Below are 16,222 nucleotides of genomic sequence, written 5' to 3'. Positions count from 1 at the left end.
TCAACGTTGGACATGCTGTCGGGTGGTGGTGGTTGTGATACCCACCAGCGAGGGAGGGGGGTAGTGCGCGGCGTGGCGGAGGTGGAGGCGAACAGAGGTGGTGGTGACGGTGACACTAGTAGTGGTAACGGTCCGCCGGTACTCTTTCTCCATGCAGATCTCTCGTACCCTCCCCACCCTCGTCTATTCGACACTCGGCTATTGCGCAAGGAATAGAAATAAACAAAATAGGGAAATTACGTTAATGACGTCTTTGTTGTGGAATGTCTACGGAATACAATTTAACAACATCGAGCGCAAACCAAGCATACTTGCGAGGACTCGGTTTCGCAACGATATACTGGCGCAACCAACAATACGTTACGATACTTTCCGTTGTGAAATACCTTTGATAGTTAGCTTCAAAAGTTATCGATGTAATTCCCTTAAAAATCTATTTACAAGTTTAAACATGTATACTAAAGCATCATTTTGGTAGGTTAACTTATCAACTGTTCAAGTTTTCGACCAAATCGCTGTCACGCGACATGTCTGTACTTGGATTTATCGTAGAGGTATTTATAGAATGGTTAGTATTTTAATGTAACGAAACGACAACTAACAAATGTTCAAATATAAAGCCACAGAATTCATTTGTACGTTTCGCAACGCGTTACAAAGTATAACAACGTATTCACCTCTGTCTACTTCAAGTTGCGCCACTCTTGGTTAAATTTGTGGCCGCTCCAACGACCCTGGCGTGTGGTGTCGAGGGTGTACATACATGTATAGATAGCATTCGAGATCCCATTTCTCGAGCCCTCGTGGGCAGACCAGTCTCGGGACGAATCCTCGGGAAGATCGTTTCGAGGACGAAAGTTAGAAATTACAGTTTCGACGTGAATCGAACGGTCGCGTGAATCGCGCGTGGGTTTCATTCATGAAAGTCGCCCATAGGTCTCCGTGGCGTGGTGGCGTCAGCTGTGGTAACGGTAGTGGTAAGTAGCGGCCTGTGGCGATAGACGGCGGAATTGTGGTGGTAGGTAATGGCAACCAGTGGTAGATAGCGGTAGCAATTTCTAAACGGTGTTAACCGAGCTTCTCGTTCGTACAGCTAACGAGTATATCTGTGCAAACGAATCTGGCTATTGGCGTTGTTCGACGGTGAACGTTTTTATTCGAATAACGAATGACAAATAGAAATCGACGGTAACTCGATTTGAAAGAATGGTTCGATTTTATAGAGAAAGTATCGTATGTTGACCGAAATTTGCAGCTTTAACGAACATTAGTTTATATATGAAATGGAATTTTGTACGTATACCCAATTGTTTAAAATTGATTTCAAAATTTCATTAATGAAAATTAATGGTAATTAATTCGATCTCTCGTCGGAATCAAAAGCTAAAGTCTAATCTTAAACTACATCTAACATTCTTTCTTGTCCTCCAGCGTTTGCCACGCTTCTTTCGAGGTCGAAATTCTTGCCTCGCGTCTCTCTGTTCCACCCCCCCCCCCCTCTCCCCTATTTGCGTGTTTGGTCTCGTACCCTTATTGCGATCCTTATCCACGGCTCTCTGACTCTCGAGTCGTTCGTGCAGCAAACCACGCTCGAATGTGGAGGTCCATGAGGATGGCGTTGCGGAAGGGTAGCCAGCGGATCTCTATCGTTCGAATTACTCTGAATTATATACAAATTCGACATTATATGTAAACCGTATAAAAAAAGTTGAAAAAGGGTCATTTGACCGGTCGTGGTAAAAACAGGTGGTAACAGGTCTGCTCCCTTCTTCTATTCGTCTGTTTCCGTTTCAGCTGGTCTCGCGAAAAATCACAAGGGGAGAGTCGGATAGACGGTAGCATCGAGCCTGCAACGAAACGAAGAATTGGGAGAGTGACGTTCCACGGTGGTGGGCCCTCGTTCTTCGGAGGCAGCCCCCTCCGAAAAGTCGAGTAGCAAAAGTGGTGTGACACGTGCGGGACTCTTGCTCGTTTGGTTCCAGACTACCAGGAACGGGTACCAACAACGATGCTTGGTTCGTTTTTCCTCTGTTTCTTTGAACGAATCGAGGTACCCCTGCGAGTTATACGTCGCGGGACGCGTATATCTCACCGGCATGTCTGCCAAACCATCGTACATACGTTTAGATTTCCGAGTCTCGTCGAGCGCGCGCATATCCCACGGGAATCAATATCCGCGTGTACCACCCGCTTCCACTCCCTTCTTTCCCTTCTTCGCCCTTCTCGTACTCGGGAGCTCGTGCCTCTTGCCTCTTGCCTCGCGCATCGCACCTCGCGACTCGCGCCTCGCGCCTCGCGCCTCGCGGCTCCGCGCTCCGCTACTCGACAACTTATCAACTCGCTCGCTCGCTGCTCCCTCTCGCCCTCCGCCGCTCCGCTACACTCCCGAACGGGATCGTCTCCTCTTTCTCTCGCTCTTTAGCTCCCCTCCGTCTTCCTACCCTCCTTCGTTGCCCGGTTGGCCGCACCTCCTTCGATACTATATCGCGCCGCTCGCCATCAGTCTCTGATAAACGTGATTTAGAGAAGGTGGGGTTGGGTGGTTGGTCGGAATACGACCGCCTAACTCTCCCCCTCCCCCTTTGGTTCCATCCACCCCGCAGATCAGTCTTCGTATTCCGTACTTCGTATTCCGGTACTGCGTAGTAACCTGTCCCTCGTACCCAGATCTACCCTCGGCGAAACACCTAGCGCGCATCGTCTCTCCTCCGGTGACTTTCATCCCTTCCTGACCGTACCATTCACCCGTTCGCCCGCAGCCCTCGGCCCTCGTCACACCGACAAACTCGTCCTCTCGCCCCACACCCAACCCCCTCTTTACGCCCACCCCGCCACTTCTGGCAGCTACCTTTCACCCGACTCGACACACAGCTACAAAACATTCAATTTCAACGTAAACTTAAAACGAAATGGATTTTCCAGCTCCAGTACAGTCGTCCGTGAAACCTAACTAGCACTCCTCCCGGTTACCATAGCCGTGCACGCTGTCTGCTCTCAGGATGTCGTCGGGTTAACCGATCGCTCTCGCGACCGATCAAATTTCGCCCAACCACCTTCTCCAAATGTCGCCAACATTCGACTAGCCGTGAAACAAACGTCAGATTTTCGGTCGTAGCACGCGTACGAGAAATCGCGATAAAAACGAGCATGTCCCTCCCTTCTAGATCGCCTGATCTTTGTCCTGGCTTTTATCAACTCACACGGCTAATACCGCAGAGCGAGGGTATCGCGAATCGCGAGACGTGCTGGCGGAAACTACACGCAGCTCTACATATAGGCGATGCAACGTTTCTGTTGTTCGGGAGGAGACAAATGAGAACGAGCCGTTCGAATGTCGAGTCGATCGACTTCGTTTTTCAAATTTTTCGAAAATTTCAGCGTTTAAGGTAAAGTTAAAGCTACGTGTACTTGGATCACAAACTTTCGTTGTGATCGTGTTTCGATCACAAACGTGATAATAAGCTTGCGATCCAACGATACGAGAATACGTATCTTGAAAATTTTATGTGCAATACGAGTTACCTCCCTTCCCTCTCGAACGGTCCTCGATCGAGCTCTCGTCGATGGGAAGTCGCTAGCGTGGGTGGTCTGGTTCCCTAACGATGACCTTGACATTGGAGGGTCGTTTAACAGTTGGCATTTGACACGGAACGGCGAAAAAGCAGGAAGGTCGGGTCTCGAGCGAAAGAACGTTCCGGCGGAAGGCGGAGGAATCGATTCGTTTCCGTAAAAAATTATCGGCAAACGAGAATCTCGGCGAGGGCTCAGGGTGAGGGCGAGGGTGAGGGCGAGGACGAGGGTTACGGAACGCCACCGCCGCTTCGCTCGACCGGATCCGCTTCTGTCTTTCGCAAAACTTGAAACATTGGAAACTGACCTAGGTCGCCCGATGTGCTCGCTTCTGTTCCCGTTTCTGTGCCCGTTCCTATAAGACGGTGATCTTAAGGAACGTCAGGGTTGTGGTAAGTCGAGCGAAAGTCGAAATCGTGAGAAATCGGAAAGTATTGAAAAGAAAAGTAGGATAAGATATCTAAAACGCAAAAATGTTACGATAGGTGTTTATATATTTGTAGATTGTTTAACGTTAAGGGGATTTAACGCGTTGGGATCAAGATTAAAAGAATAAATGCAACAGAGAAAAACTTGTAATCCGAGTCTATTTCACGGATTTCATAGCGAAATTAACGCTAGATTTACGGAGATTTCGAAAAGTGTAAACGGTTTCTGTGAAACCTTGTAAAATTTGTGAACGAGTCAAAAAATGCCCGTGTTCCGTGAACCTAATGTTAATAAACATGTACAAATATTACTTGGACTGCGTAAATTTCCAGAGAAATGGGTTAAAAAAAGCCAAGACGTCTTCCCAGCGCTCGAGCAAGATTCAACGAAGCGTGACACGCGCACGAAACGAAACACGATACGGTGCATGTGTGGCCCCTACCGCAGCAAACGTGGCAAAAGGTTACCACGGCTAGCCGCGTTAAGATTGGCAAGTTAAGAACACGAGATAAATCGTGAAAGATGGTGTTTCGGAGCTGGTAGGAAGAGTCGCAGTAAAAAGGTTAAAGACTCGACGAAATCTATCGTTGCCCTCGCGTGCGAGCTCGACTGGAACTCGACCTAGAAGAGATACACGAGATATTTCACGGAACAAAGCAGAGAAAAACCGGGGATAGGAATTTGAACGATGCCGTATGCTCGGTTCGACCGATTATTCCGTCCAATGGACAGTGTCCACGCTCGCTACAGATGCTCAGCTGTCAAACACGTGCCAACGTTCGATTTAAACACGCATCGCATCTGGCTAACCATCATGCATACCTGACAAAAGAGTGGACGGGGAATCGTTTGGACTCGTAGCAAAAACGACAGGATAACTCGGTTTGGTTTCATTTGTTAAAGATAACAAGCGATTTAACGATAAACGTTTGTAATCATTTCTACCGTGACTTTTTTCATATGTTGCATACAAGACATATACTAAAGTTCGAAAACGCTTTACCGTTAAACTTTAATTTTTACATTGAATGTATGCATCAGTCTTTAGGTAATTAACGAACGTGTCCCAACTACTCCTGTACAAATGAACACTCTTAGCGATTTCGAGGTTCCGAGCCAAATAGCCCCATCGCTAGGCCATCCCGTGACAACAGCCTTCTCACCACTAAATTCTAAAGTGTTCGCGGGGGCATCGATTGGACCACGACATTTCGCTCATTAATAGCGTTAATCTTCTCGCGTTCGAGCGTTCGACCGAGAAGAGCTTTGCGAGGCATCGATGCGGCGGTCGCGCTCTGGCCGCTCGATAACGATGCAAAATTTCTTTTACGCGATTAGACGATGCTCGATTTAACCGCACAGTTCGTTTCACCGAACGCTCCGTTGAAGCGCGTCAGCGTCCTGCGTCGCGACAGACGTACCAGTTTGCTTGACCGCCAGGTTACAGAGGCCGTCGAGTCTCCCTCGGCTGTTCCTATCTCTCGCAAAAAATTCGATCCTGTCGCGGACGATTCCAATCGATCATCGATCCCCAAACGTGATAGCATCGCGCCAAGCCAAGTCTAGATATTCGCGGATATCTATGGTGTCGATGTCATAGACCACGCTTACGCGATATTAATGGGATCGATGTCAAAGGACTTTTAACGATACCGTCGGTGTCGAACCGTTTCCGCGTCGAGCCAACAAAGGTTACTACTAAAACGATAACTTATTTATTCTGGAATTTCTCGTGGCGGATGGAGAGATATACAAAAAGAAATTTGTTGCGCCACTTGTACAGGTATAAGTATCGACGAGCGTTTGTTGGCCTGTAATAAAAAAAAATCAAATGGCCAGAAAGCTCCGTGTTGTCCGCGTCTATTAGCGCGATCTTTCTTCCGTAAAAGTATCGCGCGTGAAATTTCCATCCTACCATCTTCGCCTATTCGATACACGAATAATTTCTTAAACATAAACTCGAGTATCGTGGACGGAGAATGGAACGCCGGCCGGGAATGGAAGGTCGAACGGAAAAAAAGAGACGAAAGAGTGCATAGTCCAGAGAGGAACGTCCAAGGTTCACGATGGGAGAGATCGTACGAGAAAAAAAAAGAGCAAGAAAAAGAAAGCGAATGGGCGCTGCTTACCAGCTGACGGTCTCGTGCCGCAACCCGAAACTCTTTTCCAAGATTCGATCGCTAGTATTTGGATATCGTTTGGTGCGCGCATACTTGACTGGTTCCATGCTGCCCACCGACTGGACCAGCCACTCGAGCCTTATCGATTCCCCTCGATCGAGGAACGCGACTTTCGAGTTTTCGAGCCTAAAGGGCCCTTAAGAGCCGTATTTAAGTCACGTTAAATCACGACTTTGCGAAGACAACGCGCACTCGATAAGTCGACAGTTTCCTGTTACGCAGCATGGAGTCGCTACGTTGTAGCGGTAGTAAAAGATCGTTTTCAAGTACTCGACTTTTAACGCGACATCTGTCATTGGAATATTCGCGACAAACTTTACTTCTCACGATCACATATTACGACCTTACAACGTTACGTTACGGGAATACGACTCGACTCGACTCGACTCGACTCGACTCGACTCGACTCGGTGCCACGTGATAATGGCCCCTCGGGCAAGATCGACCATTGACCGGTCACCGATCGATCGGCGATAAAACGGCCAACAGAAATCACTTTATAGCACGGGGAAGAAACGAAACGCGGACGAAAAGGATATCGTTCCCGGTTCGTTGTTTCTCTTTCGCGATTCCCTCCATCCGCGCTCGCTCGTCTTCGTCGTATTCCCGTTGGTATTGATCCGTCGAGTTTTCGAAAGTAAAATAGGTTATACCGTTGAATCGCACGGAAATACGGCTCCGGACGGCAACGAACGAGACGCGGAACAAAAACGACGAGAACCAAAAGAAAAAGAAGTGCTGGATGAAGGGGACGAGGTGGGATGGGATACGGCTGGGATGGATAAAGAGAGATACGCGAGCGGGACCGAGCACGAACGCGTTTATATACATGCGCAGGCACCGGTATAGAAGTTTACACGAAGAAGAAAGGAGGGCTAAAGCGACGAAACAAAGACAGAGATGGCAGAGTTTACAAAGTTTCGAGATTCAAGAGCGCTGCTCTCGATACGACAAGTTTGCGCAAACAAGAACTCCGAAGGACGGATAATGTCGTGGATAAATCAAGGAAATTTAATAAATCAACATCTTTGGAAGCTTCGTTAATTGTGCCTTACATTCTCTCAACGGGTCTCGCTTCGCGCTTGGATACACGCTACAAACGTGTTTTTAGATGGTTGTATGAAAACACGTTCTGTCTTCCCATTGTATCTCTACGGGGCCCAAGTAACATTTCCAAATTTATTCGACAAATTAATATATCAAGTATACCAACATTTTACTATCTAATCAATCTATACTCCTTGATCTCGCTTATTCAGCGTCACGTCATCGACAACGTTCCCTTCGTTACTCTCAAACTTTTATGCGAATAATAAAACATGTTACTCGTCGTCAAAGTACATACATACATATACATACATATCAGATAAACACGTAAACTAAGAAATTCATCGATTACGCAAAAGAAGCGAGCTCACCGAAATCTCTTTCTAACCTAACCTATCTGTATGATACAGAGTGTAATTTCGATCAACGAAATAATCCCGCATCGAACAGTTGTCTGTCTTTGTTACACGTTATTCGTAATCTTAATCTGTCGAGCGTTGTGTCTTTGCGTGTCGAGAACCACGACTCTCGTGGTTTTGCGTTTTGTAACGATTATATTGTACGGTGTGTACTAACCGCAGGTTCGACGAGCATCGCAAATTGAAATTAACGACGAAAGACGACAACCGCGGTTGCGACAGAGTATAAACAGCCCGACCGTACCTAATGCATGGAACTCTCTATTCAATTATTATTATTACAAAGTCCTTATTATACAAATAAAGAAAGCGTTACATATCGTATCGAGATTAGGTTAATAACAACATAGATGTTCCTCAGCCTTCCCACCGTATCCTATACTTATCTTCTATAAATTCTTTTTCTCTATTGCTTGTTATTTCATTTTATTTTCCATACAATTCTTAGATATTGTGCTAAGCTACCTCTAAACTCATTGATTGATCGATGACGTCCTCGTTATGCAAATTAGAAAAATGTGCGTAAAGTAATACATACTGCGTAAAGGCGAGGTAGCAGACGATTGCTTTTCACACAAACTTCAAAGATATATAGATTCATCGATCGAATGATTGCCCGGAAATAAAAATGTACATATCGTGTACCTACTTCTAAATATAACCTCACAATTTATCGATCTATTGGTTAATTGATAACGTTTTAGTGACGCGTATAAGAAAATTGTAGGCACATGCATCGAATAGAATAATATTCGATGAAAAGGAAGTACGTTCGAAGGCTATTTTTAAATCTAATTCCAAAGGTATCGATCGATCGATCGATTGCAAACGTTCGGGCCGTGCAAATAAGCGTACCTATCGTGTATCAAACAAGACGATATTACACGAAAACGAAATACATCCAAAAGCTGATTTGGAACCTAACCTCGAACGTATCGATCGATCGACTGCTAACATCTTGATTATATGTATAAACAAAAAGAAATGAACACGACGTACATAGGTTAGAATAATATCGCATGCAAGCAAGTACATTCAATGGTTGTTGGTAAACCTAACCTCGAAGATATCGATCGATTGTCGATGTCTATATAACCGGAAATTAAGAATGTATATGTATCGTACATCGAATAGAATAATATCGTATAAAATCGTAGTACAGATGTTGGCTACTTTTCAACCTAAACTAAAAGATATCGGAAAAACTACAATTAAAATGAAAAGAGTAGTACGATGCGTAGGCGAAGAAATGGTTCGGATTGTCCCGTTTAAAAGCAGAGTAGGTTGGAAGGCTGAGGGCTGAGGGCTGAGGGCTGAGAGCTGAGAGCTGAGAGTGTCTCTAGAGAAAGGGAATCATCGGTGCGATCCAAGACAAGAAAATGAAAAGAAAAAAAGTATTGGGGTAAATACAGGATGCGCCTCGTAAGATGCGTGAACGTTCGGAACCAGGCATTTATCGCGTAGTCTCTTTTACGTACATCTTTCCCGATTTCGTTCTTTCGATAGTCCTCATCCTATTTTAGCACCCTTTTCGGGACCAGCTACCCGAGGGAATCAATAACCGACGAGAAAGCGACTGTAGATTCGGGTACCGGTGGAGAGAAGGGGAGACACGCGAGGAACCAAAGAGTACCGAGGGGCGTCGCGCGTCGAGTAGAAGAGCTCCCTGCCGTACTGGGCCGGGAGGGTGTTAGAGGGTGCAACAGGGACCGCGAACTTTAGGGTGGAGGTGGCACGCGAGAGAGTCGAAGCTTGGCTCCGCCTCCGGCACGCGACCAGCACGCGACCATCGCCATCGACCACGCCGTCGCGACGGCCTGGGCCACCGCCGCCGCCACCGCCACCGTCACTACCGCTACCCAGGATCGGCTTTACGTCGACGCAAACGATGCACACCTACTACCTCCTTTCACACAAAATAAAGAAATTATGCAAAATTTAGAAATAGAATTAAAGTACGATTATTACCATTTCCGTGACGCGATTAGGCCATCATCTTTATTTCATACAATTTATTTGAAAAATAATCTCGCAAACCATGATTCTCCATCATTTTCAGTTTAGTTTACAAGTTATATTCATTTCAAGTATGATAATGTCATATTTATAACAAGTATAATGAATATAATTTATAAACTAAATGTAATAGAGAATTGCGGTTTCCGGCATTATTTTCTGATAAATAACATAATTAATACGTGCGATTGTTGTTTAGGTGACATTTCCCCCAATCGCGGTCAACGTGATTCAGTGTTAAAAATTATGTTACAAAATGTAAAAAAGCTTCACAATTAAAGAGCAAAAGACGTAAGTTACGACAAAACGACATTTCTCATGGGACGACCAAATAATTAATGCAACAATATCGTCACAGGGGTGCCAAGGACTGGTCGGATCGGCCCTGCCACTATCGTTACCGTTATCGTTACAGTTACCGTTACCGTCACACCATCGTTTCGTCCATCTCGCCACCAACTTCATCGACGATTACGCAACGCCTGACTCGATATATTACACCTTACCTCTTTCCGGTTCCCGCTCTGCCCATTTTCCTTTTTCTCATTCTCGATCTCTAAACGCCACAAATTCCCTCTTCCTCTCCTTGACCACTCGAAAACGCTTAATTTCCGTCGTCGTACGGGACGTAAAGTCTGAGCGAAACTGACAGCGCGGGGCGACGAAAGATCGAGAAACAAAAACGGAATAAACGCGAAACATTCAACTATAATCCTTTCATCGCAGCGATTTGGTACACGCTATACAGTATACATATACACCGTGTCCATCATTGAATTCGAGATGAACACCCTGTGTGTTATCGATGTTGTGTAGTAAATCATAGGTGACGCTACTGTAATTAGTCGCAACTCATAAAAATGCGACCTGATCGACTAGAGTGGCGCCATCTATGCTCTTCCCGACATTTCTGTAGAAACCTTACGATCAAAGAGATTATATGTATAGATAATATTATTATTGTTATTCTATATAATATTTTTGCTTGCGACTACTTACTTGCTTGGGTTGTTTTGTAATTATGGTAAGGCCCGATGGGCCTACAAGAGGCTCGGGTACCTTGGAATCGCTAAACCCATAGTAAAACTGCGGCCAAACACAGTCACAGCCCCCGAGGAACCTCACGATTGCGATAAGAAACAAACCTTTTCGCATTGAGCTTTTTTTTTATCTCAATTAATAAATTCCCACAACTCTAAGAGTATTTCTCATTCTTCGAACACGAATATCGGTCGATAAATGAAACTGCTATCGAATATATTGCTATAGTTGTACAGATCTCTTTAACGCTACCGCTTTACTGGATTAAGGTGTCGCCGCAAATTCATTGTTTTCAAAGCCGAATAAGCTTCAACGATCCTCGCTCAACTAACTATTCTACCGATATTCTGCCTACTTATTCCCTTCTTTGCGACGAAACGAAACGGGAAATAAGACAAACTAGGTTTTGTAATACAACCAAACGACATTTTCAAGATAATTGAGGTATGGAACTAACAATTTATGGAAATTGTTGCTTTCTTCTCGTGGGTCTAGAAAGAAATGCGAAGAAATCACGAACCGATCTACGCTTAATCAATTCACGGGCCTCTCGCAATCGGTTAGTCACTCTACCAGTTACCAGCCCAGTTTCTATATTTTCCCAACCTCGTATCCATCGACTTCTTTCCACCCCACTACTACGCAATCAATTTCAAACTCAAATGAAATACTCCAGTGAAATATGAGACTCCCCCTCCTTCTCCCTTACCTTCCCTTCCTCGCTCGGCCAACTTTCTCCATCCCCGCGATTCCTTTCTCCGTTTCGCCGGCGCTCGTGTGTTGCTTCCTTGCTTCCAGATCCAGTGCAGTCGGTCTCCTTTACTTGTCTCTACGATTCGACTAATCGCAGCTACAGCTATTTGTCAACTGTTTGAAACTGTTGCGTTACGCATAGTTTGCTCATTGATTACTCTAGCGCAATATAAAATATAATTCTCATGTATCTATCGCATATCTCTGGACCAATCGAGACAATTTTCGAAAAAATATGTTTCGCGTAAAAACGTTGGCTTGGAACGAGTAGATGTTCCCTAGAGACGAGCATGGAAGGATTTCTCCATATTTTCAATGTTACGATCGAAATCATAAAAACGGGAGTAACCAGCGTGGAATAAGCGCGGAAAGTTTCCGACTGCAAACACGTTGATGAGAGGGGGAATCGTTGAGAATTACAGATAACGGGCAAACGAACAAAGGTAAAAGCAAAGTAACCCGCGAAGGCATAGAAAATGTATGATTCCTTGATGCATCCGGTCTACCTTGGCCGGAGATAATCGAAAATATGAAAAATAGTCTGTGTTCGGAAACTTTTGAGACTCTGGAAGTGTCGAGTGGCGCACGGTATGCGGCCCGTGAACTGCAGAGAACCATGGGCGTTGCTCGGGTTCTCTGGTAGTAGCGATTCATTCCCCTCCTTATCGCCCTCTCTACTATATACCTCCGCCGTTCCACCGACCAACTCGCCCCCTTCTTGGCCCTCCTGCCCCTGCCCCTGCACCTTCCATCCTCACCCCCGTAGGCCGCCCACCGGCCAACTACCACCCACTCTCATTTTAAACTTTCAAAGGAAAAAAGCTAGAAATACTTTAACTCGAAATGAAATTTCAAAAGGATGGAAGGGGCCGACAACGGTTCTCCTCCATGACTCGACTCTACTCCCTCTCCGACGAGCAACCCTCTTTACTTCTTTCTTCCCCGACCGGGCCGACTGAAAAATGTGTAATACGAGCTCGGATACTCTTCCTTCGAGCACAACGAACCACCCACCCACGATTCTCGGATACCTGACATACGTTTTAACCTCACTCTTCGAACTCTCTCTCTAACGAATTTAACGTAACCATGTGCGCGGACAAAAATCTCTATAACCTCTGCGAGCTAAATTATATTCAGCTTTGGCTACATTTTCCCAAAGACTTCCAGCTTAAGGTTACGAAGAAAAAGTCTCGATTACCGGATTACATGTAACGGTGCAACACGTGGCATACACACGACTTATCGTGTCATATTTCTGGAATTTTCCACACGCAACTCTTATCAGTTAGTAGAACTTTACACCGGAAGAGTTTCCCAGTTTAATAAGTATGATACACTAGTTTCAAGGACTTCGCGTTCGTTTTACTTGAATTGCATCGCTGCTCGCGTTCAGACACTTCATATAAAGTATGAAATATGTGTATCAAGGTACATATCCGGAATAACAGATCTATCGGTCGAGTTTTAATTATTTTTACAGCTAATTCTTTGGATCAGTCGACTATCTGTACCGAATTGTTAACCAGTTATTTATCACTTGTACAGTACGTATAAAATATTAAAAAGACCCAAATTATAGGGTCTGATAATTTATACGAATATAAGGTTAAATTAGGTTCGTTTATACCATTTTGTACATTACTTATTCGTTACGCGAGACAAATAATCAATTGCATTTCGATACATTGTACAACAGATTTTTTTCGCTATATCTGTCGACTCGTAAAATCCTCCACGTTTTTATCGCGGATAAATCTATAAATTTGAAGATAGCTAAAAATCCTTGATACAAATGGGAGCCATGAATATATAAAAATTGTCCAACTATGAAGCGGTCTTTATTTTCCCTTTCATCGTCTGCATGTTTATTTACTGCGATGGATAGTTATCGACGAATTACGAAATTCGATTTGAATTGAGCATGATCACTTCTGATTCCAGTTTCATTGACATTGCAAATCCTTATCCGATTTTCTCATTTGTTATCCATTTCCTACCTACAAAAATAGATGCGCTCGTGTGTGTACAAAAGGGTGGGGAACAGCGTTCGAGCATGCGCTACCACACACACACAAAAAACAAACACACAGAAGGAGCGCGTGCGCCTACAAGTACACAGAGGGAGGGATAATTTTTCTTCCTTACCGCGCCAATTGAGTTTCACCTGTCGTATAATAAGGTAAAGAGAGAGAGACTACGAAACTTGAAACATCTTCGTCCGACCAGTCGATAAGAGGGAAATGTATTTGCACGGGAGATTTGTTGTCACTGAATCGTGTAAGATTCTCGTAAATCTCTTTTTCATTGCTATTCGAACGTTTTCCAAGCAGCAATATTTGCAATTCCGGTCGCGATGCAATCAATCGACAAATGTCACTTTCATTGCTTCGCAGACTATATAATTCGACATTGTACCTACCAAATCAATTGCAAGGAGTTGGTACTCGTCTAGTATGTAAACAAAATAGTTATGAACAAAATAGTTGTCCAGATAAAAATTTCGAGTAACGGTAAGAACAAATCGCGATTTTATCTAAACGAAATTTTGTTCACTTCTAAGGCAGTTAACTGGCTGTTGTACCTACCGATCACTAATTTCTCGAAGAAATTCAATCATACCAGATTCTAAATGATCAAAATTAAAGTAGAATGCATGCAATTTCGACTTAGAACTCTGTCGCAGTTTACAATTGGCGACACGTGCAAGATGCACCATGACGATCGATTCGTCGCTGCCGTCCAAATATATCCATACTTCTTCAGGTTTCTGATAATAATTTCTGAAAGGACAAACAGAGAACAGAAGAGAAGAAATTTCGATGGCACTTGGAACGTACAATTGTTCGCGAAAATATTCGAGTGCATCTAAAATTGTTAACGCATAAAATTTAAACTTTAGACTAGAGTTTTTAAAATAGTACTGTAACGACATTTTCGGGTCTAAAGTGTGCGTTTCATTTGTTAACTACTTTAAATGCAAGCGTTGGAATACATTCGCGAACAACTGTAGCTATAAAAGTAATCGATACTTTTTTCCAGTTGAAGAGGCATTACACAAATTTCTCGAAGGAACTCTCGTGAATCGATCGACGTTGAGGCTGTCGCTGCATAAGCAACTTTTCGTACTTTGCGAGACAATCGACGTGGGGCGTGCGATCGTATTCCACCAGTGCATCGGTAGAAATACGTTCGCAAAACATTCTTCTTGCTGTTTCGGTGTCCTCCTCGTTTTCGCTTTCTATGGTAACGCGAGCTTTGTAATACCTGTAAGAAACAATTCGAGTCGTTCTGAAATTATTGAAACAACAAATTTTGCCAACAACCCCGTTCGTTCCAAAAGTAATCGACTTCATTACCTGCTATGTTCCGGGTACGATCCAAAGGAAACATTTGGACACTCCTGTACAACCGCGGTTAAAACATTCGCGAACGATTCTTCGTTCGCGTTTACGTAAACTTCAGCTGTAGCGAAGCGTCTGTAGAAAGCGAAAAACTCCTAGAAAGATAAAACTTTCATTATTCGAATAAAGCCCTGCCTATCTTTGATTAGAAATCTGAAAATTGTTGTTAGTCGTACTTTGCATAAAGCTTGAAAACTAGATTCAAAAAATTTGGGTGATCCAGGGAAAACGAAAACGTTCCGCATTACTATGCAGGGATAAGGAAAGGGTTGTCCTGTGGCTTCGTTTATTCCAAACTTAAGCTCGGATTTAGTCGGCACCTGGAAAAAGATGGCACGTTTGTTTCGACTGTTAAATAATTACATAAATACCACCACTTACATATGCCATTTTGTAACTAGGGGATGGAAAATTTTTACAACCAAAGCGATTCTTCACAATCTCCACCAGTGTCGAATGATAGTGTAACGTGTCATGGAAAGCCAATGCCACAGCTGTAAATTACAATTGTGTCAAGAAACTATACTATCGTATATATTCATTTGTATATATATTTTGTTAATTACCTTCGTACGTAACGTCGTCGTGAGTTGGTCCTATACCACCAGTTGTGAAAACATAATTGTATTTTTCAGAGAAAAGGTTTATTTCCTCTGCGATATCTTCAGTATTGTCTCGTACAACTGAAATCTGTAAATGTAAAATTTATTATAAGTGGATGTACAACAGAAGTAGTTAAGTACAAGGAGGAACTAACTTTCTGAACCTTGACTCCATGCTTGTACAACAAACTGCATGCGTAAAAAGAATTAGTATCTTTCACTTGAGCTTTCAGAATTTCATCCCCTATGACTGAAAGATATAAAACCATATAATGTCAAACAGAGGGAATAACGCAAATGTGTAAATTCAGTATTTATTGATTTTTAGGATAATGACTTTTGAAAGAATGTCTTAAAGATCAATGAATAATGAATTTGCAATGTATATTGTATGAAATAATTAAGAGGTCAAATAACAAGGAATTTCTGTTGAATGATTATAAATAGAAAAAATGAACAGGTGTTTATGTCAACATTACCGATTATACCAGCAGTCGGGTGTTTCCCACTGTTTTTGTGTCGTACCAACATTGCGTCCACGGTAATTCGTCCATGGTATTTCGATAAAATATTCGCCACACGTCGACATAAGTGTATCATAACGCTTTAACCTTAACATTAACAATGGTCCAAGATCCAACAATGTCGCTAAAGAATGCCATTGCCATGCAGCGCCGCTAAACCTGAACGCCCCCAAACCAACGGCTATGCCTATATGTATTCAAGGTTATCGAAGAGGGATAAAAATATAACCATTTATT

General features: G+C 43.7%; 1 protein-coding gene and 1 pseudogene across 1 annotated transcript; one reads left to right on the top strand and one right to left on the bottom strand.

The window, feature by feature from the left end:
* The first annotated feature begins 4,521 nt into the window (after nucleotides 1–4,521).
* On the top strand, nucleotides 4,522–7,969 carry LOC128886760 (uncharacterized; annotated as a pseudogene).
* A 5,090-nt stretch (nucleotides 7,970–13,059) lies between these two features.
* On the bottom strand, nucleotides 13,060–16,208 carry LOC128887240 (FAD synthase-like). The gene is made up of 10 exons (XM_054142921.1): nucleotides 15,941–16,208; nucleotides 15,617–15,711; nucleotides 15,426–15,549; nucleotides 15,241–15,353; nucleotides 15,036–15,179; nucleotides 14,815–14,954; nucleotides 14,513–14,722; nucleotides 14,044–14,238; nucleotides 13,604–13,873; nucleotides 13,060–13,455 (listed from the first exon to the last, which is right to left on the bottom strand). Exons 1-10 carry the CDS (start codon nucleotides 16,059–16,061, stop codon nucleotides 13,452–13,454), a joined length of 1,416 nt encoding a protein of 471 aa, XP_053998896.1. The 5' UTR covers nucleotides 16,062–16,208; the 3' UTR covers nucleotides 13,060–13,451.
* Between the last annotated feature and the right edge of the window lie 14 nt (nucleotides 16,209–16,222).

Source organism: Hylaeus anthracinus, unplaced genomic scaffold (assembly GCF_026225885.1).
Source record: "Hylaeus anthracinus isolate JK02 unplaced genomic scaffold, UHH_iyHylAnth1.0_haploid 11985, whole genome shotgun sequence".
In the NCBI taxonomy this organism is placed as follows: domain Eukaryota; kingdom Metazoa; phylum Arthropoda; class Insecta; order Hymenoptera; family Colletidae; genus Hylaeus; species Hylaeus anthracinus.
Note: the sequence above shows the minus strand (reverse complement) of the source record. Positions and strands in the feature narration are given on the sequence as shown.